General features: G+C 52.5%; 2 protein-coding genes across 3 annotated transcripts; both read left to right on the forward strand.

Annotated features, from left to right (window-relative positions):
- Positions 1 to 3,984: 3,984 nt before the first annotated feature.
- Hdgf (heparin binding growth factor) lies at positions 3,985 to 14,034 on the forward strand. Its single transcript, XM_027920843.2, has 6 exons — positions 3,985 to 4,364; positions 10,877 to 10,953; positions 11,110 to 11,248; positions 11,902 to 12,087; positions 12,324 to 12,562; positions 12,754 to 14,034. Exons 1-6 carry the CDS (start codon positions 4,278 to 4,280, stop codon positions 12,758 to 12,760), a joined length of 735 nt encoding a protein of 244 aa, XP_027776644.2. The 5' UTR covers positions 3,985 to 4,277; the 3' UTR covers positions 12,761 to 14,034.
- A 1,851-nt stretch (positions 14,035 to 15,885) lies between these two features.
- Positions 15,886 to 20,367, forward strand: Mrpl24 (mitochondrial ribosomal protein L24). Of its 2 annotated transcripts, none has more exons than XM_027920991.2 (6): positions 15,886 to 16,032; positions 18,901 to 19,143; positions 19,219 to 19,314; positions 19,515 to 19,618; positions 19,900 to 20,030; positions 20,142 to 20,367. In XM_027920991.2, exons 2-6 carry the CDS (start codon positions 18,961 to 18,963, stop codon positions 20,276 to 20,278), a joined length of 651 nt encoding a protein of 216 aa, XP_027776792.1. In that variant the 5' UTR covers positions 15,886 to 16,032; positions 18,901 to 18,960; the 3' UTR covers positions 20,279 to 20,367. The 2 variants fall into 2 exon arrangements, with proteins under 2 accessions (XP_027776792.1, XP_027776793.1); XM_027920992.2 differs by lacking the exon at positions 15,886 to 16,032 and adding an exon at positions 16,129 to 16,477.
- The last annotated feature ends 385 nt before the right edge of the window (positions 20,368 to 20,752 follow it).

Consider the following 20,752-nt stretch of genomic DNA (forward strand, 5'->3'; position numbering starts at 1 on the left):
ACCTACAAGCATTATCTGTCCCAAGGCTCCAAGTCCCCTCATTTCTGTCTTGACCCCTTTCCCCGCCACCACAAATTCAGAATCATGCATCAGCAAGCCAGGCACAGTGGCACACACCTGTAATCCCAGAGGCTCTGGAGGCTGAGGCAGGAGGATCCCAAAGTTCAAAGCCAGCCTGGGCAACTTGGTGAGGCCCTAAGCAATCCAGCAAGACTCTGTCTCTAAATTGAAAAAGGAGGGGGACTGGAGATGTGGCTCAGTGGTTAAGCACCCCTAGATCAATCCCGCGGTTAAAAAAAAAAGTCACGTACCAGTATCCACAGAATTTTACTGAGACACTTGGGAACTAGTTCCAATTTGGGCTGGCAGGTTGGGGGCCTGTGACTCATGTTGTTTTAGATCCTTACTACTTCAGTATCTGTTAGCATCAGAAGTAGCAGCAGCTACAGTTTGGAACTTGTTAGAAACGCACACACCCTAAACCTACTGAATTAAAATCTGCTTTTTAAGAAAATTGCCAGGTGATTTATTTGTGCATTAAAGTGTGCAAAGCACAAAGGGAGACCTAAATCCCAGGGGAATCAGGCTCATTCCCGCCCATGTAACTGACCCTCTGAGGCTCCTGGCTTGGTTGTTAGGGGCAGCTGTGAGTTGGTGGATGATGTAAGAAGAACTTAGATATTAAATTGCAACCAAGGCCTGGGAGATTATTGCAACAAAGGGAAACTCCATTTGTATTATTGCAGCCAGCATCTGCAGTGTGCATTGAATGAGAGGCCCAAGAAATTTGTTGCAGTAAGAATTTAGAAGCCTTATTACCACCTCCAAAGTAGAGAAATGAGCAGGACCCTTGGATTTAACTAAATTGACATGTGCTCAATTGGAAAATAGTTTAAAATTAGGTTTGTTGCAGTGAAACTGCCTATTTATAATACCAACCTGGACACTTAAAGGAAACCTATTGTGGGCTGGGGCTGTAGCACAGTGGTAGAGCACCTGCCTTGCACATGTGAGGTACTGGGTTCTATCCTCAGCACCACATAAAAATGGTAAGTAAAGATATTGTGTCCATCTAAAACTAAAAAAAAAAAAAAAAAACAACAAAACAAAACAAAACAAACAAACAAAAAAAACCAAAAACCTATTGTGACACTGATCTTACCCTTGAAACATCTTTAAGAATTTGTAAACTGGGTGTGGTGGCTCACACCTGTAATCCCAGCAGCTCAGGGGGCTGAAACAGGAGGATTGCAAATTTGAGGCCAGCCTCAGTAATTGAGGGAGACCCTGGCTCAAAATAAAAAGGCCTGGGGATGTAGCTAGCTGAATAGTAAAGCACTCCTGGGTTCAATGTCTAGTACCAAAAAAAAAAAAAAAGTGACTAGATTCTCTCCTAACAATAACATCAAATAGGGTTAGCCTGGCAATCTGTTCTATCACACTAGTGCATTTCAAACTGGAATGCATTGGAAAGTAAACACCAACTGGAATCTAGTTACTCTGTTGCAACAAGTTTAGATTTGCTATGGAAACAAATTTACAAGTCTGTGTCTGAGGGACTGCATGGTGCTTTATTGCAACAGGACCTTGCAGAATGCCACACTGTGCCAATAGGGTCTTATGTGCCGGTGGCCAGGGCCAGAAGGACTCCTATCACAGGGGGAACCATCCTCAGAGGCCACAGTGTTATAAAGGCAACACTTGAGAAATGCACTGCTGTGCGCATGAAGACAGCCAAGTGCTTGCACAGGACTCTTGAGAACAAGGGCAGGCCTCCACTAGTGATAAAGTCACTCTGGGCCTCTGATGTTGGCAGGGCAGTCAAGAATCCCATCTGACAGTGAAAACAGAAGCTTAGAAAAGTTCAGGGAGTTGCCCAAGTTCTCATGATTGGTGAACCTCAGTGTAGAATGTGGACCTGGGCCTTTGGGCTATATCTTGCACTTTTTTTTTTACAGGGAAACTTTTCATATGCTTTGAAATAAGATCTGGAAATTTGTTGGGGACCAAATGCATATTTTACCTATTCAAACCTTGCATATTTCGTTGCAAAATTTTAAGGATCTGCATGTACTGTAAGACCCAAACACCTCATTTCCTTTCTCTTATTTTTTGCATGGTACTGGAGATTGAACTCAAGGGCACTCTACTACTGACCTACATCTCCAGCCCTTTTTATTTTTTGTTTTGTGACAGGGTCTTGCTAGATTACCAAGGCTGTTCTCAAATTTGCTCTCTTCCTGCATCAGCCTTCTAAGTCGCTGGGATTATAGGGGTGCACTACTGGACCCAATTCAAATGCCTTTTTCCTCCCCAGTGTGCTCTACCTGGAATGAAACCCAAGGCTTCAAGCACTCAAACACGGATCCACAGCACCAGCCCTTAAATGCCTTACTCTCCCATCCCTTCAGCACTGGGATTGAACCCCAGGGACACTTTACCACTGAGCTACAACCCCAGCTTTCCCCTCCCCCCTTTTGAGACAGGGTCTGGCTAAATTGCCCAGGTTGGCCTGATCTTCTGATCCTCTGGCCTTGGACTCCCAAATTGCGGGGATTACAGGCCTGGGCCACCACACCCAGCCACATACCTTATTTCTAAGAGACTATAGGTATCTAGAATTTGAGTACTGCAAAGATGTAATTACAATAGTCTTATTTGGCTTAATGGGAGGAGACCTGAGTTCAAGGTCTTTTTTTTTTTTTTTTTTAGTTGTAAAAGGACAGAATGCCTTAATTTTGTTTATTTTTGTGTGGTTCTAAGGATCAAACCACTGCCTCACACGTGCTAGGCAAGCGCTCTGCCACTGAGCTACAGCCCCAGCCCTGAGTTCAAGGTCTTTAACCTTCAAGGACTCTATCACTTTTTAGTATATAACCTAGGCCAAAATGTAGTCTTCCAGAATTTGGGAAAACCCTACTCATTCTTTTTATTTTTTGGTACTGGGATTTAACCCAGAGGGGCTTTAACCACTGAGCTCCATCCTCCAGCTCTTTTTATTTTTATTTATTTATTTTTTTTGAGACAGGTCTCACTAAATTGCTGAGGTTGGCCTCCAACTTGCGATAGAACTTTCAATCCTATCTCAGCCTCCAGAGTCACTGGGATTACAGGAGTGCGCCATCAACCCTGGCTACTCTACTTTCTTTAAGGCCAAACTCAAACTCATCATATTTAAGAAATGTGCTCCAACCCCCCAGGAGAGATTACGCCCGGTTCCTCGGACTTCAAGTAGATGAAGTTCTGGATTTACTGTCGTCTGTCTTTTCTCTCTAGAATGGAGCTCTTTGAATTAGCTAGTCGTGGAGCCCTTGCTCTTTTGCTAGGAAACAGCACAGAGAACCGAGATCAAATGAACCCATGAAGTAGCCACTTGATGTCACAACCCTTTGGACATCTGACTACCAAACTCGACCCTTTCCTCTAGAGGGAAGGCTGATGTAGGGCTCAAACCCAGACGTCCGCAGTGCCACCCCACAGACTGTAAGCGCGTTGAGGTCCAGGGTGGACCTCTGCGTGCAGCGGTGCCGTGCCCACGCCTCTAGCCCAGCGCGCCTAGCACGCTGCCAAGAACCGCGGGTGCCAAGCAAATATTAGTGGATTGGGATGGAGCAGAGGGCAGGGTGACGCTGCGACTAGACGTCCAACTCGGCCGCGCCGGTGCCGGGGTAGTGAGCACGCCGCGGAGCCGGGGGAGGGGCGAGGGCCGCTCCGTCCAGCCGGGCGCCAGTTCCTCCGGGGCGGGCAGGCACCCACCGACAGCAGGCACACAAAGCCCGCTCGGCGCGCTCGGCAATCAGCTCCTCAGGCCTGTGTCGCCACGCGCCGCCAGGCGGCTCCAGGTTGGGCGCCGGGCTGTGGCAGGCACTGGGCGTCAAGCAGCTGCGCGCATCAAACCACCGCGGGAGGGAGCGCGAAGCGGGGAGGAGGAGTGGGCCCGGAGGAGGGAGGAGGGAGGAGGAGGAGGAGGAGTGGGACCCGGCAGGGGGTGGAGGAAGAGGCCTCGCGCAGAGGAGGGAGCAATTGAATTTCAAACACAAACAACTGCACGAGCGCGCACCCACCGCGCCGAAGCGTTGCCCCGATCCGCGCCCGCCCCGTCCGTGCGGCGCGCGGGCGGAGACGCCGTGGCCGCGCCGGAGCTCGGGCCGGGGGCCACCATCGAGGCGGGGGCCGCGCGAGGGCCGGAGCGGAGCGGCGCCGCCACCGCCGCACGCGCAAACTTGGGCTCGCGCTTCCCGGCCCGGCGCGGAGCCCGGGGTGCCCGGAGCCCCGCCATGTCGCGATCCAACCGGCAGAAGGAGTACAAATGCGGGGACCTGGTGTTCGCCAAGATGAAGGGCTACCCACACTGGCCAGCCCGGGTGAGCAGCGCGGCCCGTCGCCCCCGATCCCCTGCGGGCTGGGGTTGCATAACACGGGGAGGGCACGAGCGCTCCGCGTGGAGCGGGCGGAGGGGGCAGGGGCATCTGGGTCCCAGACTCTTGCAGCCGCCTTCGAGCCCACCCGCGGGTTATATAATGGTGGAGCGGGCGGGGGTCCGACACCCGGAGGGTACGGCGTCGGCGCGTGGAGGCGTGTGCGCGGCGTGGGGCTCCGAGGGCGCCGGTCACTTCCCGGCCCCGTCTCCGCGTGCTCAGTTCCGCCCCCAGCCCCCATAGTCGCCGAGGCTCCGGGCGCGCAGTCTGCGTTCGGGCCGGTGGTGGTGGAGCTCCTCCCACCGCGCCCCCCAGCGCCGCCGCTACCCCCTTTTGGAACTCCCCTCGTGATCCCCACTTAATCCGTCTACTGTCGCCCCCAGTTCAAACTCCTCTTCTTGGGGAAACTGTTACGGAGGGTCCCAGCCCAGAGAGGGCTAGATGGAGGCGGAGTTCACTTCTAGAAAACTTTGGCTTGGGGCATCTGTCTCTAAGAGGTCTGAAGTTAGGAGGGTCCAAGAATGGTGGGGGGTGGCGGAAGAAGGGATCTAGCCTTCTGGCTCGGAATCTTTCCGCCCGAACCCGTCAGCTCTCAGCTGTACAAAAGTATTCCTCCATGTTCCACCAACTCAAATTTGGGTCTGAAGGCGTCACGGCCCCATGTGGGTTGGGAAGTCCGTTTCAGTCTGCCTTAGTGGGTGGTAGGGGGTGCCTGGGTTGCACCCCCTTCTCGTAGGAGCATCTCCCGCCAGAATCGTCTGGTCTCCCGCCATGTGGTTGATTGAGCCCGCCAACAGAAGGGCCTCCCCCCTTCCAGCACCTGGCCAGGTGGGAGGGTGGGGCCCTAAAGCCAAGCATTTGGTGTTTATCACCTTTCCCCTAGGGGCTGAGATAGGTTAAGTATGGAGGTTAAGTATGGAGGGTGGAAAGTTGCCAGATGCTGAAGAAGAGTGGGGGTGGCATGGGAGTAGTGGCCCAGCAACTTATTTTAGAGTTAGTGTGGAGGGGCCTTTGGCATCCGGCAAGGGCATGACTCAGCCCCCTATAGGGGAGGACTCTTGTAGAGTGAAATCCAAGGGCAGAAATTGGTGGAGGGAGAGGGCCGAGTACAGGACTATTTTGTGGCTTGGGGTTCCTTGTCTCAGAGTTGCAGCTCTCTGTTCATTTGGCCCAAACTGCTCTGAGCCTGGGGTATTGCCCCAGGCTTATCTGAGTCCTGTTCCTTCAGGGTGTCAGGCCAACTTGGTCACTGAAAGAATTCCAGACCCCTCTTTATTCTGTACCCTCTTCTGGGGAGTCTGTCTAAGCCTACGTTCCTTGAGCTCCTTGTTCCCTGAGACTTGCAGTTGGATCAACTAAGGCCTGACCTGGAATGGGAATGTTAAGTGCCGGGAAAAGTGGGGTCCTCCCATTTTCCAGGGCTTCCTAATGGGCTGAGGCAGGGGGACATTGTGAGGAAGCAGCCGTAGGCAGGAGTGTGTGTGTGCAAACGTGTGTGGCCTGTGAACACTCATGTACTTTACCCAGCACCCTTTGATCCAACTGCCTTCTTGGCCCTGGTGGGCAGGGCAAGAACTGAACCCAGATCCCCGCAGCTTCTCCCTCCTGGGGGTGAGACAAAGTCCAGAGGCTGGGGAGGAGGTAGTAGCTAGAATGTGGGTTACAGGGAACCCTTACTAGGTCAGATAAGAAAGAAAAAGGGTAGGAGCACTTTAGGGGACTCACAGTGACCCCTGTGAGGAAGACTTAGGTTTCTGGTGTCCTTTGGAGAGTGAGGGCAGTGTCTGGGACTGTGGATACCCATCCATTTCATCCCACCCTGCTGCTGCCAGGTTAGGATAGGGGAGGCAGAGTCTTCCTCCATTGAGGCCTGTTAAGATTTAACATTTATTTTATATATTTGTTTCTGTGATTCTGAGAACTGAACCCAGGGAATTGAACCCAGGGCCTCATTCATGCTAGGCAAGCACCTTACCTCTGAGCTATAACCCCAGCTCTAGGCCCTGACTTGATTATGTCTCCCCACCACCACCTGTTTTTTGAATCCAGGGCTTCAAGCATGCTAGGCGAGCTCTCTTGCTGCTCGCTGGTCAGAGACCTGGACCTTTTTAGATAAAGTTGGGATCCTGAGGGAGGTTGGGCTGGATCTCAAAGCGATAAGGCCTAACACTGCATGGCTTTGGCTATTGAGTGTTACAATGGGGGAGGGGTACACCTCAGGCTGTTACCTCCCAGATATATCTCCCTTGATCCCTAAAAGAACAAAGTTTTTAAGATTTTTGTATATATATATATATATATATATATATATATATATATATATATTTTTTTTTTTTTAAGTTGTAGATGAACACGATATCTTTATTTGTTTGTTTCATGTGGTGCTGAGGATCAAACCCAGCGCCTCCCACGTGCCAGGCAAGTTGCTCTACCACTGAGCCAAACCCCAGCCCCAAGAACAAAGCTTTAAAAAGAGAGACAAGGCTGGGTCTCCTCACCATTCCTTGGATCCTGTCTCAGTTGCTCATGGTGGCAGAGCCTGAGGGACCTCATTCTGAAGGACCCTGTTCTGAGAGAGATGAGGGGAACCTCCATGCACCCCAGCTGCTGGGGTGGGCAGCCAGAATCCTCAGCGCGGACCTTGCCTTCCTCAGTCCCTGCTTTGAGGAGCATGGGTGATTCTGGGAGAGGCTAGAAGGGCCACGTGGTAGCAGGACCTGCCTTGAAGGATGGGGGTGACTCCATCTTAACCTTTTCCTTTCCCTCTTCTTCCTGTCCAGCCTCCTGGGGGATCTCCAGGCACTTAACAGTTAACCTCTAACACTCAGGGATTTCCCCCCAAGGCTCCTTCCTCCTCTCTTTGCTTCCTGTTTCAAAATCCCAGAAAACAGTCCTGAGCAGCCCCTAGGACCTCTCCCCCCAATCTTCCCTCTGTCTGCCCCCCCCCCCCCACCCTCTATTCTCTGCCCTTGGGCTTGCCACACTTCCTGGCCCCAACTGTCTGAACTGCCTTTCCACTCCCCACCCCTGATTTTCTGGTTCCTGGGTCAGGTCGGCCCTGGTCCTGGGTGTGGTGGTCAGAACCTGGCTGGTAGCCAGAGTGTGGTTGGCCTTCCCTCTGCACTCCTAAGTGTTGGGTAGGTGACCCTGAGCCTGCCTTTGGTCTGAGGCTGGGGGTGGGGGGCATGTGCGTCCCTCCCCAATTCCTCACTTGAACATTGCAGATCCCTCTGTGGGCCTCGAGGGCTTGGCAGGATGGTGTTGCAGGCTCTCAGGCCTGGATGATGAGGTGGGGCAGTGCCAAGGAGGTGGGGCTGGGAGTGGAAGGGCTGGGGCCTGAGAACTAACTCCCCAGGATCCCTAGAGGAGGGAGAGGTTGCAGAGCCCCCTTCTCTGTTGTCTGGTGGAGGGGGTACAGTGGGGTCTCCACATCTGGCCCCACCCTGACCCACTTATCCTTGACTCACAGGTTCTGAGTCACAACCTGGATGTGAAGGCTCCACCTGGAAAACAGACTTGTTGGGGTACAGGGCTCCCCCGAGACCTCATATCCTCTCTATGTCTAGGAAGAACTGCCCTTGGCTTCCAAGTATAAGAAAATGCTTCCTTTGTAGCTTGAGAGATGGAGGTACCCTTACAGAAGGAATCATTGCATTCCATCCTCTAATGGCCCTTCCCCCCAGTGCCTACATTCAAGGGGGGAGATGCCCATCTTGCCCAGGCCTGGTCCTTTGCCCTCTTTCTCAGATCCATCCTTTATGTAGCTGCAAGTCAGCAGGGAGGGTGTATCTGGTGTGTCTCATTCTATTTTTAATTCCATCCGTTCTTTTCTTTCTCCCCACCCTTGGGGCTGGGCAGCTGGTGGCCTCCTGGGTCCCCTGTCACACTGCTCATGTTCAGTTATCTGAGTTTGCTTTCCATAGGAAGCTTTGGTGGTCAGGTGCTTTGCAGTGGGTTCTCCTGGATTCTCACGTCTGACCCTCCCCCACCTGTCCCTTCTTCCTGAGGCTGTTCTCTCTCTCTCTCTCATCTTTTTTGTTGTTTAGATGGACACAATATTTTTATGTGGTGCTGAGGATGGAACCCAGGGCCGCTCACGTGCTGGGCGAAGCTCTACCACCGAGCTACAGCCCCAGCCCCTCAGTTTCTCTTTTGAGCACATTTACCGTGAGCGCCGGTCCCTGGCACAGGTGTGGACACGACGCAGCAGCGATCAAAGTTCCCCGCTGCACTCCCAGCCTTAGACCCCCACCCCGCCGGCGTCGCACTGATCCTCCCGAGAGGCCCGGGGACCCACCGAGAGGCCCGGGGACCCACCGGCCTTTGCTATTATTGGCCTATCCCTGTCTCCTGGGATCTTGAAGCCCTGGAGGCCCTCATTTTGTTTTTTGCTCCCCCCTCTGAGTGGAGGGTGGGGAGCCTGCTGGTAACCGGAGCCAGGTGTCCTATCCCGCCCCCGCCCCCACTACAGGTCTGGCTTCTTGAGGGCAAGTCCCCCCACCCGGACCTCCAGCCCTAACTGTGGTTTCAGGCACCGCCAGGACCCAGGTGCCAGACTCCAGGCTTGGGGGTGGGGTGTGTGTTAGTGTCCCCTCCTCCCCAATCCGGATAGAGGGCCTGGGGGGAGGGGCGGTCACATTCCTGGTTGCTGAGTGGCCCCGGGGGCGGGGTTGGGTTGTCATGGCGATGGGGATCGTGTTTGTGGGGGGAACTGCGTGCCTTTCCACCCCCTGCTCTCACACCCCAGCGTCTCCTGGTCATAGGGAGGGCCCAGTTTGTGCTGGGCCTTCCTGGGGGGAGGGGCTGGACCTCTGTCCCCAGAGGCCACGGGGCAAGGGGGGAGGTGCCAGGAGCCTGAAGACTGCCCAGTCTGGGGCAAGACGCCCCTCAGATTCGAGCGAGGGCCCCATCCCCACTCTTGGGTGTGTCTCGCTCACTCCCAGCCGCCTCGTCTCCCCAGATCCCCCGCCAGGCCTTCTGTCCCCGTCTCTGTGTGCTAATCACTGCCTTCGCCTGTCTGTCTCCCTCCTGTCTGCGCCTGGGGCCCCAGTCAACATGGCCACCTGGCCTCTGTCCGGCGGGAAGCCAGGCTGCTGGGGCTGTTGCAAGTGTTGCTGGGAGTTGTAGTCCCCACACAGCCCCCAGCTCAGCTTGGCTGGAGCTTCCAGGCCCTGCTCTGGGAGAGGCTGGTTAGGACACTGCCTCTCCCATTTCCCTGGCCTCAGACCTCTGCACCTCCCGTAGTGCCCCTCTAGGGCCAGGACAGGTAGAGCAGCAGGGGATAAAGTTAGGAGGTACAGGTGTGATATCCAGGCCTCATTAACTTTCCCTCTTATTTGGGGTAGATCATTTCTTTTCCGGCTCAGTTTCCTCATCTGTAAAATAAAGGGTTTGACTACTTTGGTGGTTCAAAGTGTTCCCCAGAAGACTTTGGGACTGCTGCTAGAGCTGGGAATGGAAGCTCTCACCTCGCCCCTGCACTCCAGCCAGAGCAGTCTGTTTTTATCTGTACAGATTCATTCAGGAATTTTGGTGCACCTAACTATGTGCTGGGGGTAAAAGCAGGCATGGCCTCTGACCTTGGGGGTGGGTCGGTATAGTCCACGTAGATAATCGGGTAATGTGAGTCAGTGTAAATCTGGATCTGTGAAGGAGAGGTGCTAGGGAGAGATCCTGGGAGCTGACTGGGTCGGGATGGGGAAGCATTTTGGAGGAAGTGATGGTGGGACTGAGGTTGGAAGGCAGATCAGGAGCTAGTGCTGAAAGGACTGTGTCCACAGAACAGGAGGGGCAGCATCTTGAGGGGTTGGTCACAAACACTCATCTGGCCTGTCATGCCAGGCTGTGGTCATTGAAACCCCACAGTCCTGTGGCTTAAATATGTGTGACCATCTCCATTGATGGTTGAAGAAACTGAGACAGAAAGGTTCAGTAAGTTGCCCAAGGTCAACAACTATGGGTGGCACAGCTGAGATCAGACCTGCAGTTGTGAAGAAGAGGTGGAACAGGTGACCCTAGTCGTACGAGACCCTACTGAAAGGGGATGAGATGTGTGGGTCAGCATTTTGAAGATTGTAGCAGGGCGAAAAAGGAATCTGAGAGAGGAGGTCGAGGCTGTGGTTTTAGTCCAGGCACAAGAGATGTCAATGACTGGACCAGGATGGGTGGCAGAGCTGTGGAGCTTTAAGGTAGAGACCTGGACATGTTGGGCAACAGGTGCTGTCTGGTTTTGGAGGCGAAGGAGGAACCCTGGGTTTCCGTTAGACTTTCATGTCTGGCTTGATTTGAACCAAGTTCCATTTCTAAAAACGGTTCACAAAGCTCCTTGGTGATCGTCGGGGTTCCCACTCTGTCTGGCCTGACACCAGTGACCAGGCCTGAGAGGTCAGTTCCCCTGCCAGCTCAGACTTAAGACCTGGGGACTCCAGGTCACACTCACCTCCCTCATCTCACCCCAGATTGATGAGATGCCTGAGGCCGCAGTGAAATCAACCGCCAACAAATACCAAGTCTTTTTTTTCGGGACCCACGAGACGTGAGTGAGGGGTCAGCTGGGTGTGGGGGGAGATACCACGGGGGGGGGGGCACTTTGGGGAGAGAGAGAGGTGGCGACAGTGCCCCCTCTGCACCGGGCTGTTGCAGCTCAGGGGCAGCGAGGGGCTCCAGAGCACAGTCTCCCATCTCTTACCAGGGCATTCCTGGGCCCCAAAGACCTCTTCCCTTACGAGGAGTCCAAGGAGAAGTTTGGCAAGCCCAACAAGAGGAAAGGGTTCAGCGAGGGGCTGTGGGAGATCGAGAACAACCCTACTGTCAAGGCTTCTGGCTACCAGGTGAGCTGCTATCTGCCCCAAAGAGCCCTGGAAAGAGGTGTGGCTGCGGGCTCCGGGAGCCAGCCACAGGTGGTGCTCGGCCTCAGAACACCAGGACTTGGTGTAGGAGCTCATGGGGTGGTGGGTGGGGCTTCCTCAGGGGACGGGTCTTGGGGTGTCGTACTGGTGATCAGGATCACTGTCTGACAGCAACCTAGTGGGGGGTGGGTGTGTCAAGAACAGGATGAAGCGGTAAGTGGGGACAGGCCTTTGGTTAGGCCCAGCGTGAGGACAGGACATGGCCTTACTCTTTCCACGAAGGCTTCCAGGAGGAGGTGCTCGTGAGCCGGGCAGGACAAGGCGGGAGGGTGGGGGGCGGGGGTTGGCGGGGAAAGGGTCCCAGCTCCCTATGGGAGAAGTTGACCCGAGGTTTTGCCTCCTGCTCCAGCCCTCCCCCCTCCTGCACAGAGCCCTGCCTGCCCGGCCAGTGGGTTTACCCCGGGGCTAATCCGACAGAGGTGGGTCTCAAATCACTTGTGAGACTGGGCACCTGGGTGGGGGTGGGGGTGAGGTGGGAGAAGGAAGGAGTGAGTGGCTGAGGGGGTGGCCTGGGGAAGGGGCCCGGCCTGGCCGCTGCTGGTGCCACTCAGCAGCCTCTGCTGTCTCTGCCGCAGTCCTCCCAGAAAAAGAGCTGCTCGGAAGAGCCGGAGCCCGAACCCGAGGCCGCAGAGGGCGATGGCGACAAGAAGGGCAACGCGGAGGGCAGTAGTGACGAGGAGGGCAAGCTGGTCATCGACGAGCCGACCAAGGAGAAGAACGAGAAGGGGGCGCTGAAGAGGAGAGCAGGGGACCTGCTGGAGGTAACTGGGCCCCAGGATCCCTGGAGCGTGCTCATGGGGCGCCCCCACAGCATCAGGACCCTGCCTCAGGAGTCCCCAGGCTGAGAGGGACATCCAGCCCCGAGCTGAGAAGATGGGATACGGGACTGTGGGTGGCAGCCCAGGAAGGAGCCCCTGAGGAGGAGAGGAGGGGACACAGGTGCGTAGCTGGTGGCTTCTCTCCAGCGTCAGCCCTCCTCTCTGCCCATCCTGCCTAGGACTCCCCTAAACGTCCCAAGGAGGCCGAAGAACCCGAAGGGGAGGAAAAGGAGGCAGCTGCCTTGGAGAGCGAGAGGCCCCTCCCTGGGGAGGTGGAGAAGAATAGCACCCCCTCTGAGCCTGGCTCTGGCCGGGGGCCTCCAGAGGAGGAGGAGGAGGAGGAGGAGGAGGAGGAAGAGGAGGAGGAGGAAACTGCCAAGGTAGATGCAGAGGCCCCGGGCGCCAGAGATCATGAGAGGTGAGTGAGCCCTTTGGCCCCTGGACTGGGAGGGCCCGGCCACCTGCAGAGAAGGAGAAGGGCCTGCAGTGGTCAGCCTCCCACCCGCGAGGCAGGCGGGCTGGGTTCTCCCAGGAGACCCGCACTGGCTGGGGCGAGGCCAGGCAGAGGCCACACCATTAACCCTTCTCCCCTCCAACCCTCCCCCGCAGCCTGTAGCCACCAATGTTTCAAGAGGAGCCCCTGCCCCGTTCCTGCTGCTGTCTGGGTGCTACTGGGGAAACTGGCCATGGCCTGCAAACTGGGAACCCTTTTCCCACCCAACCCATTCTCCTTCTCCATTCACTGTCCCCACTTTAAGTCCAGCCTAGAGATTGACCTGGCCCTCACCTCCAGGTACCCCCACTATCTTGAGGCAGGGCCATGTCTTCTGCTCCCTAGGATGAAATGAGGCCATTGTGTCCCTTCCTGCTTGGAGCTGTTTCCCAGAGCTTCTACTGGGGCCTGGGCCCCTGTTTCCACCCGACACTCCTGTCCTATCCCCTAGGCATTTTGGACCTCTGGGTTAAGATCAGGGGTGGGAGTGGAAGAGGAGGAGTGTGAGCAGCGAGGTGGCCCCCCCCACCCCGGGCCTGGAAGGGGCAATCCCATGAAGGTGGACATCTCTTGAGCTCCTGTCCCCTGTTCCCACACCCATTTTCCCAGCTGCCTGGATTGAGGGAAAGTGGGACATCTCGTAGGGGAGAGGTCCCGGAAATTCTTGATAATTGACAACACCCATTCTTTTGCTGACCCCAGGAGTTCTGGGGGTTGTAGCTGATTGTCAGAAGACTTTGGGGCTTCCAAGTTGTTTGGGCCAAGAACATGCGCTCTGAAGGGCTGACTTCACCCGTTTAGGTGGGAGTACTGAGTGTCTGTTCCCCTTTAGATCTCGGGGGTCAGAGATGGGATGCCCTGGGAAGACCCCTTGCTGTTCCCTCTCCCCACAGTGCTCAAGGCCAGCCTTCAGTCACATATGTCACCCAGACATAAAGGAAAAGACACATTTTTTAGGAGATGTTTTTAATAAAAGAAAATTACAAAAAAAAAATTAATCCCCCCAACCCTTTGTGTGCTACCCCTTCTGGCCCTTTCTTCCCCACCACTGCCCCCATTTCTGAGGTGCACGGGTGGATCCCCTTCTGTTTGGGCTTGACGACTTTCTTTTTGTTGCTGGGGCTTCGGTGTTTCTTCTGGTGTCCTCTCCCATCCACACACCCCGACTTGGTCCCCTCAGTGTTGCCACCAGATCCGATTTGTAACCCACTGAGAGGACAGGGGAGTGCCCTTCCCAGCCTCTTACACGAGTGGTCTCTGCCTCTCTGTCTCTTGTCTCTTCTCTCTGCCCCCTCCCTTGGGCTCTCATGAAAAATTGCTGACGGTAGCTTTGGAAGTTTAGCTCTGAGAACCGTAGACGATTTCAGTTTTAGGAAAATAAAACCCGTTGATTACTACATTGGAATACGGACTGATTTCTTTGGGGGTGTATTGGTTAACTGAAGAAGGGGAGTGGGGAAGGGAATGCACGTGATTTTCACATCACTTTTAGGGGGTGTCAGCCTCCTACATTACCCAGCCATTAGGAACCAAGAATTCTAAAAGGTGGGTGTGGTGCACACCGTAATCTCAGTGACTTGAGAAGCCAGAGTCAGGAGGATGCCAAATTCAAGGCCATCCTCAACAATTTAGTGAGACCATGTCTCAAAAACATAAAAGAAGATGGGGCTGGGGCTCAGTGGTAGCTCACTTGCCTGGCATGTGTGAGGCACTGGATTTGATTCTCAGCACCACATGTAAATAAAGATCTATCAACAAGTAAAAAAAATTTTAAAAGTTCATAAAAAAAAAAAAAAAAACAAGGGGCTAGGGGTGTAGCTCCGTGGTACAGCACCCCACAGTTCAATCTCCAGTACCAAAAAAAAAAAAAAAAAAAAAATTTCAGTATTGCACCTGAAGACTGTCCTATAATAAAACACAGTATATTATATGTAAAAACAATAAGGCGGCAGTATCAGCCACAGCCAATATGGTCATGGAAGTGGACGCTTTGAGCTGGTTGTAGAAATAACTTTGACCCCAAGGGCAGGCCAAAGATAGGTGAAGATAACCTCTCCCTCTGCTAATGCTAGGGTTACTGGTCTTGGGCTACTTGCCACATGACAGACCAGTTGAAAAACAAGGGGTTAAGGCAAGGAATGCAAGTATTTGAGAAGCCATCTGGCCAAGAAAATGGAAGACTCTTGTGCAAAGTCCATCTGGCTGGGAGGCTGGTTTGGGGCAGTTTACAGAGGAGATGGGTGATCCGACTGGTGGGTGCCTTCCCTTAGGGGGAGGTTTGTGGCCAAATGACTCACATTTCATCCTAATCAGCTAGTCAGGAGATGCTTTCTCAGTTCTGCACATCCAAGAACAAAGATCATTCTCCTTGGGCTATTGTCACTGACTAGTTTGTCCACTGCAAGTTCCTAACACCGAAGGACAGATTAGAATGGATAGCTTGGGGCTAGGGTTGTGGCTCAGTGGCAGAGCACTGGCCTAGCATGCATGAGGCACTGGGTTCAATCCCTGGCACCACATAAAAATAAATAAAATAAAGGTGTTGTGTCCATCTACAAAGAAAAAAATATTTAAAAAAAAAACAAAAACAAAGAATGGATAGCTGCCCAGGCCCTGTTGCTGATCACCAATTCCAAAGAAAGAAAACATTTCACCTGACAAGGGTCAAGTCCAGTTAAACAGCTGGTCTGGATTCTTAATTTCGTTAGGGATGCCTGCTACCCTTAACTGGTCATATGAGGATAGGAGAGGAGATTGACAGCTGGAATCCTCCCAGTTCTTCCCAAATTATGTGGACTCTTTTGAGTTTCCTACCCTATCTGACATTTTGTGTCCAGGTCACGTACTAGCAGTGGAAGGGCCCCTGTCTCATTCCTTCCTCCAAAAAGTCTGACACTTTTTGGATCTGCCCTAACCCGCTTCAGCAGAGAAGGGTGTGGACAGAAATGACTGGTCTCGCTTGCGGGGGGGGGGGGGGGGGGGGGCGGAATGAAGTTATCCTTTGAACAAGAAGCCACAACCAGCTAGAAAATGGAGCCATCCTCTGGAGAAACTACAATTCCCAGCGGCTCCACACAGAGCACGCGCAGGCGCGTCCCCTCCCTCGCCGCCTTCAACTCCCGGCATGCTCCCTGGTGCTCTGACGCTCTCTGAGCTGCCCATCCGGTTCCGCCTTACTTGGCCGCGACGGACTACAGCTCCCAGCCTGTGCGGAGCCGAGATGGGCTTCCGTTCTGCCCTGGGACTCCATTTCCCAAAAGCCCGAGAGGCGGGGAAGAGCGGGGCTGAGCTCCCATGTGCAGAGGTGACCCGCGGAGGCTCAGCAGTGCAATGCAAAGGGAAGTGACCGCCGTTTAGCCCAGAGGGTTGCAATACCTGGGCTCATCCGGAGGCAGGTGCGGGAAGGGCTTTCCTTTTTCCTGGTTGTGGCGTAGTCCCGCTCCCGCGGGGTTTCTTGCCACTGAAAGCTCGGAACGGGTGGGTGCTGAAGAGGGCTGGGGCCTGATGATTTCTAGGGTCCGGGTCCGCACCGTGGATGAGGCTGGGGGGCGGGAGAGCCGTGACCTGAGAGGCGACCAAACGGTCAGCCCCACGAGCGTGCACTGGGCATCCAGAGCACGCAGTGGACGCTCTGCTGCGGAAGGTGCACCAGCCTCTCCAGACTGTGGAAGGAACCGAAGGGAAAGTTCTGAGGGGCGTGCTAGCCGCTCTGGGCTGGGCTGGCTCCTGGCATCTCCCGGAGCCGCAGAACTAGAATGACTGACTGGGCTTCATCCATAAGTTGCACGTTTCCAGCTCTGCAAATATTTCAACAAAATTGACACAGGTGTATTAAAATAGGTAGGAAATTGCAGTCTAGAGCTTATATGATATTATGCTAATATAATTGTGCATAATTATATTCTTCCTGATGTTATTACATATTATATGATTATATTATATGGCATATTTAAGGTTTTTTTTTTTCTTTTTTTCTGGGGGGGGGGGTACTGGGGATTGAACTCAGGGGCACACCACCACTGAGCCGCATCCCCAGCCCAATTTTGCATTTTATTTAGACACAGGGTCTCACTGAGTTGCTCAGTGTCTCTCCCTTGCTGAGGCTGGTTTTGAATCTCAGTGTGCCACCGAGCCCGGCCACATTTTAGTGTTTATTCACGTTCCACGTCTGGAATATGGAACAGAATGAGTTAAGGAACTCGGTGCAGCTCTCCATGCAAGTGACTTGGGTCTTATGATTGGCCCTGCTCCCGTTAAGCTGTATGAACTAGGGCAAACCGTCCGGCTCTCAGGTCCTTGGTTTCCTAGTCTATAGAAGGGACCTATCATACTTGAACCTGACAGTCTTTCTCTGGGCAATGTGAAGACCAAGTATGAGGAATATTGAAATTCCCAACATTAGGCTTGTCACACAGTACTGGTGTGTCACCATTTATTGAGTCTGAATAGGAATACTTGGGCCCTTACATTCATCCACTATTAATTTATAATAATATTGGACCTTTTCAAAGATTTTCTTACTGAAATGTACCTTTTTATTTTTCTGCAGTCCTGGGGATTGAATCCAGGGCCCCACATATGCTAGGCAAGCACTCTACCACTGAGCTATGTCCCCAGCCCTCATACTGAGATATATAAATAAAAAAAAATTTTTTTTTCACTATTAATTTAAGCCAGTTGAATTTTTAGAAAATGCAAATGTTATAGAAAGGAACAAAATGGAAATTGACAGCCCTCTTATATAGTTCTTCCCCACAACCAGGACTTTAGTTTATTTCCTTCCCATAAACATTAATGCCCACACCAGAATATATATTACATGACATGTATACATATATGCATGATATATATGATTAATTTACCCCAAAGGGATAATACTAGTCACATGATCCTACACCTTGCTTTGTTAAAATATTAAAAATAACATAAATGACATCAAGAGCCCTGAAAAGTTTTATGGATGGTGAAACTGACACTCAGAAGGTAAGTTGTCTAGGGTCACACAGCAAAAGAACAGAGCACAGTGTAGAACCCAGATGACAGTAAGGAGTCAAGTGGTCTGACTCCATCGTCCAGGGTTCTTCATGCCATTAGAATGCATTTTAATAGTATTTGGAAGGTAGGTTCATCCTTCTCCACAAAAGAAGATTAACAGACTTTCTTTATCACTTATCCTTGAATTTAAGTGATAGGATTCAGCGAAGCACCTAGCATGGTACCTAGTGTTCAGTAAACTAAAGATAGCTTTATTTATTTGTTTATGCAGTATGGGGATTGAACCTAGGGTCTTGTGTAAGCTAAGCAAACACTCTACCACTGAGCTCCATCCCCAGTCCTTTTTTATTTTTATTTTTTTGTTTAGGTGTTGGGGATTGAACTCAGGGGATGCTTTACCACTGAGCCACAAGCTCAGCTCTTTTTACTTTTTTTGAGATGGGTTTTGCTAAGTTGCTTAGAGCTTACTAAATTGCTGAGTCTGTCCTTGAACTTAGGATCCTCCACCCTCCGTTCCTGGAGTTACTGGGATTATAGCACATACAACCATGCCTGGCTAGCTACTATTATTTTTGCCATTTCTTTTATTAGCCCATTAATTTAGTTCACTGCACAAACTTGGGAGGCTTGTAACACATACTTAATTGAGAAATTCGGGACCTAACAACCTAAGGGTTAGACCCCACTAGCTTGCATGGTACATCAGAGGGTATAGTAGGAACCCCACTGTGGATCCTTTCCCTTAGAAAAGAAGCTGCCTTGGAGAGGAGTAGTTATTTCCTGTCTGAGAATAGACCTGGGAAGTGAGATAGGGACATTTTAGCTCCTGTTTTTCTCTGCTACCTCTTTGTTCATTGCTTTATAACTGCCGGCCTTTGGGCCCTATGCCAGTAATTTGTTCCATTACTTATTTTCTTCCTATCCTGTGTTTTATATATTTGACTAATAATTCCCTTGTGTACCTACTGTGTGCCAAGCTCTACTTGGATCTGCTGGATTTTGAAGTGAGCTAGATACAAGGGTCTTTGGTCTCAGTTAAATTTTTTTTTTTTTTTTAATTCAAAGTCAAATGTGGGTTTGAATAATGATTTCCCACACTTTAGCTTTGTGGCCACTGGCAAGTTATTTAATCTCTCTGTTCTTATTTGAAAAGCGAAGATCATAGTCTCAGCTTGTGAGAATTCAATGAGATGAGATCCACCCAGCAGTTGAGTTAGTGCTTTAAAAATGTCCCTTTGCTTCTTTGTCCTCTTTTATCTCTATCCCAGAGCTAACAAGCAGAGTTTCTGAGTCTTCACTGGCGAGGAGAATTCTCAAAGCTCCTAGCTATGCGTCTCTCTGTATTGCTGGCCTTGGCATCCAAGGTCACTCTGCCCCCTCACTACCGCTATGGGATGAGCCGCCCAGGTTCCCTGGCAGACAAGAGGAAGAACCCCCCAGGGACCAGGCGGCGCCCCGTGGTTGTGGAACCCATCTCTGATGAAGACTGGCATCTGTTCTGTGGGGACATGGTGAGAGCCTCAGGCGGAGAGTGATGGGGAGTCCTGGGCAAAGGTCCCCCTCCCTGAGCCTCTGTCTTCCCACAGGTGCAGATCCTGGAAGGCAAGGATGCGGGGAAGCAGGGCAAGGTGGTTCAAGTCATCCGGCAGCGGAATTGGGTAGTCCTGGAGGGGCTGAACACGGTGAGTAAAGAGGAGGGGGACGCTCAGGAGGTCTGTCCCATCTGTCCCTCTGCATTAAGAGCAGCCCAAGGTGAGACTGGCAGAGGGAATGGTTGTGAAACTGAACCTTTTACTTTTTAGTTGGGGCCAAATGTGCTGAGCAGCTGTGGGCAAGCCCCCGCCCCCTTGCTTCCTGACACAGCCTCCTCTCTCTTGGACAGCATTTCCGCTACATTGGCAGGACAAAGGATTCTCCGGGAACCATGATCCCTAGTGAAGCCCCTTTGCTGCACTCCCAGGTCAAACTTGTGGATCCTGTAGACAGGCAAGCACGTGGGCTCCGGTTAGAGGACTCCTCACCCTCAAGTCCATGAAGGTGTTGACCACAGCTAGGGATGGGCAGCCCATTTATCCAGTGGGAATGGTCGGTTAGGTGCTCTAGATGTTGAGGGGTCCATCATCTAGCCATAATTCCCTGTGGGTAGTCCCAGGAGAAGTAGAGACACAGGGTGGCAGTCTGTGTTTTCAACATTGACTTCACGTTTGGGTTGGGGTGTGGCTGGGAGCCTGGCTCCTAGGTCGTGCTCATTTTTTTTTCTCCACCAGGAAACCCACTGAGATTGAGTGGAGATTTACGGAGGCAGGAGAGCGAGTACGAGTCTCCACAAGATCAGGAAGAATTATCCCCAAACCTGAATTTCCCAGAGCTGATGGCATTGTCCCTGAAACATGGATTGGTGAGGCTGCATGGGGGTCAGGGAGAGGATGGGGACAGTGGGAATGAGAGGAAAGGATGTTTAGAGTTGGCAACCCTCCCACCTCCCGTCTCCTTTCCTTTGACTCAACAGATGGCCCCAAAGACACATCAGTGGAAGATGCTATGGAAAGAACTTATGTGCCTCGTCTGAAGACACTAGAGGAAGAAGTGATGGAGGCAATGGGGATCCAGGAGACCCGGAAACACAAGAAAGTCTATTGGTATTGAGTCTGGGGAAGACAGCTTCTCCGGCTCTTTATCTTAGCCTTGAAGGCCAAAGCACTATTTTCAGACACCAATAAAGTGCCGTTAGTCTTCCTGTGTGCAGCTGCTCTCCGTGCTGGAGTGGCACCCAGCCCATAAGCCATATCCAGGGCCTGCAGGAGGGAGCCTTTGTCTTCCTGTTGACATGGAACCCGGGTGAAAGGTAGCCAGCCTGAAGGAAGCCCTCCCAGGACAGGGCTGCATACTCAGGAGTGGTAACCAAGGGAAGAGAAAGGTTTCCTCAAAGGAGACCTCCGAGCAGCAGAAGCTGCTACCCAGGCCTCTTGCTAAGGAGGGCACGTGTCTGTTCTGTTCTTTATAAAATTAGAAGAGCTGAGCACCGTGGAGCATACCTGTTAATTCTAGTGACTTTGGAGGTTGCAGCAGGATGGTGGCAATTTTTAGGTCAGCTTGAGCAATTCAGTGAGATCCTGTCTC

Source organism: Marmota flaviventris, chromosome 10, assembly GCF_047511675.1.
Source record: "Marmota flaviventris isolate mMarFla1 chromosome 10, mMarFla1.hap1, whole genome shotgun sequence".
NCBI classification, from domain to species: Eukaryota; Metazoa; Chordata; class Mammalia; order Rodentia; family Sciuridae; genus Marmota; species Marmota flaviventris.